We start from the raw sequence: 1,853 nt of genomic DNA, 5'->3' as shown, positions 1-1,853 counted from the left end.
TTCACTGGACCAGGTGATCTCTAAAAGTACACTGATCCGAGAAGGAAATCCATCTGTTTACCAACTGAAAGCAAAAAAAGAAAAATCTTCTACAATGACCAGAGTGACTGTTGGTACTAAAGATGCACGCAAGAGAAATAAAACTATCTTACTGGTCGGGGAAACAGGAGCAGGAAAATCCACTTTCATCAATGCATTGGTGAACTTCACCATTGGGGTGAAGTTTCAGGATAAAGTCTGTTTCCAGATTGTGGAGAAGACGGACCAGGAAACCTCTGAAGTGACTGTGTACGAAGTATTTGGCTTTGAAGGTAGAGTGATCCCCTTCTCTCTGACCATCATCGATACTCCAGGATTTGGAGGCATCAGAGGGATAGAATATGATGACAGCATCACTAGGCGTTTATTGGACTTGTTTCGGTCAGGAGGCATTGAAGAACTTCATGCAGTGGGTCTGGTGATGAAGGCAAGCGGTAATCGGCTTAATGACAGACTGATGTACATCTTGAATTCAGTCATGTCTTTGTTTGGGAAAAACATAGAAGACAACATCATAACTCTGATCACCCACTCAAACGGAAGAACACCAAAGAATGTCCTTCAGATTCTTGAAGTTTCCACCATTAAATGTGCCAAAGATGAGAAGAACAAGTCTGTCTACTTCCTGTTTAATAACTGCCAGAGCGAAGACCGTACAGAAGAAGAAGAATACCTGGAAGGAGCCTATAAGGTAACAGAGAAAGGAGTGAAAGAGTTCACTGCTTTTCTGGAAAAATCTCAGCCTCAAAAACTGAAGACAACTGTTGATGTTATCAAAGAACGCATTAAACTGACAGCCTGCATCCAAAACCTGCAGCAAAGATTCACTGAAGCTGAAGAAAAGCAGAACCAGATCAGACAAATCCAACATAACCTGATGAAACATAAAGAAGAGATGGAAAAGAATGAAAATTTTTCTTTTGAAGTAGAAGAGTCCTACAAAGTCAAAGAATATATCAAAAATGAAAAGTGGATTAAAGATGTCCTTCATGATGGAGCTATGTGTTGCACTCGCTGTGAGGAAAACTGTCACTTTCCTGGATGCAATTGGGCGCCGACACCTGCCTTATGTGAAGTCATCAAAGACGGTCACTGCATCGTCTGCACTGGGAAGTGTCCAACATCTGATCACGTGAAAGAGAACTGGAGATATGTGACCAAGACAAGAAAAGTTCAGACAACTGCAAATGAAAGGAAGCGAAACTATGAAAAGAGTAAAACCGAAAAAGAGAACAACTCGAGTTATTTAGAAAGTCTGGAAACTAAAATGAAAAATCTGACAGCAGAGAAGTCCCAGCTGCTGGAAGATTCCTACAAACACATCACTAGGCTGGAAAAGATTGCCCTCAAAGTTGATTCAGCAGCTACCCTGGTCCACCTGGACTTCCTGATTGAGAAGATGAGAGAAATTGGAATGAAAGATAAAGCAGAGAAGCTGGAGAAAATAAAAACGAATGTTGACGAAGGAAGCCAAGCAGCCGTACAATACCAGCATGAGAATCAGCCTCAGATAAAACAATAGGATTATTATTCAGTAATACAAACTGAAACCTATCTTTGAACATAAAAAGCTCTGTCTAGTAAAGACCATACAAACCTAAAGTCATTTCTAACTATATGCTTTAATAAATAGTCAATTATTAAATATCTGAAATTTTTAAATGCATTTTTAATGGTAGAGCTTATTAGAAGATCAATGCACCAGCTATTTGTCAAAACAATTAATTTGAATTCAATACATTCGGAGAACATATAGATACGGAAGAGGATTAGGGCCACTGAAAAAAAAAAAGTTTACTGATTTAAAAATTTTA

The 1,853-nt window shown here is 39.0% G+C and overlaps 1 protein-coding gene across 1 annotated transcript; it reads left to right on the top strand.

The window, feature by feature from the left end:
- Positions 1-1,853, top strand: LOC119780592. Its single transcript, XM_038280676.1, has one exon. The coding sequence runs from the start codon at positions 95-97 to the stop codon at positions 1,559-1,561; it is 1,467 nt and encodes a 488-aa protein (XP_038136604.1). The 5' UTR covers positions 1-94; the 3' UTR covers positions 1,562-1,853.

Source organism: Cyprinodon tularosa, unplaced genomic scaffold, assembly GCF_016077235.1.
Source record: "Cyprinodon tularosa strain WSP-4 unplaced genomic scaffold, ASM1607723v1 ctg162, whole genome shotgun sequence".
Lineage (NCBI taxonomy): Eukaryota > Metazoa > Chordata > Actinopteri > Cyprinodontiformes > Cyprinodontidae > Cyprinodon > Cyprinodon tularosa.
This window is presented reverse-complemented; position numbering and strand designations above follow the sequence as displayed.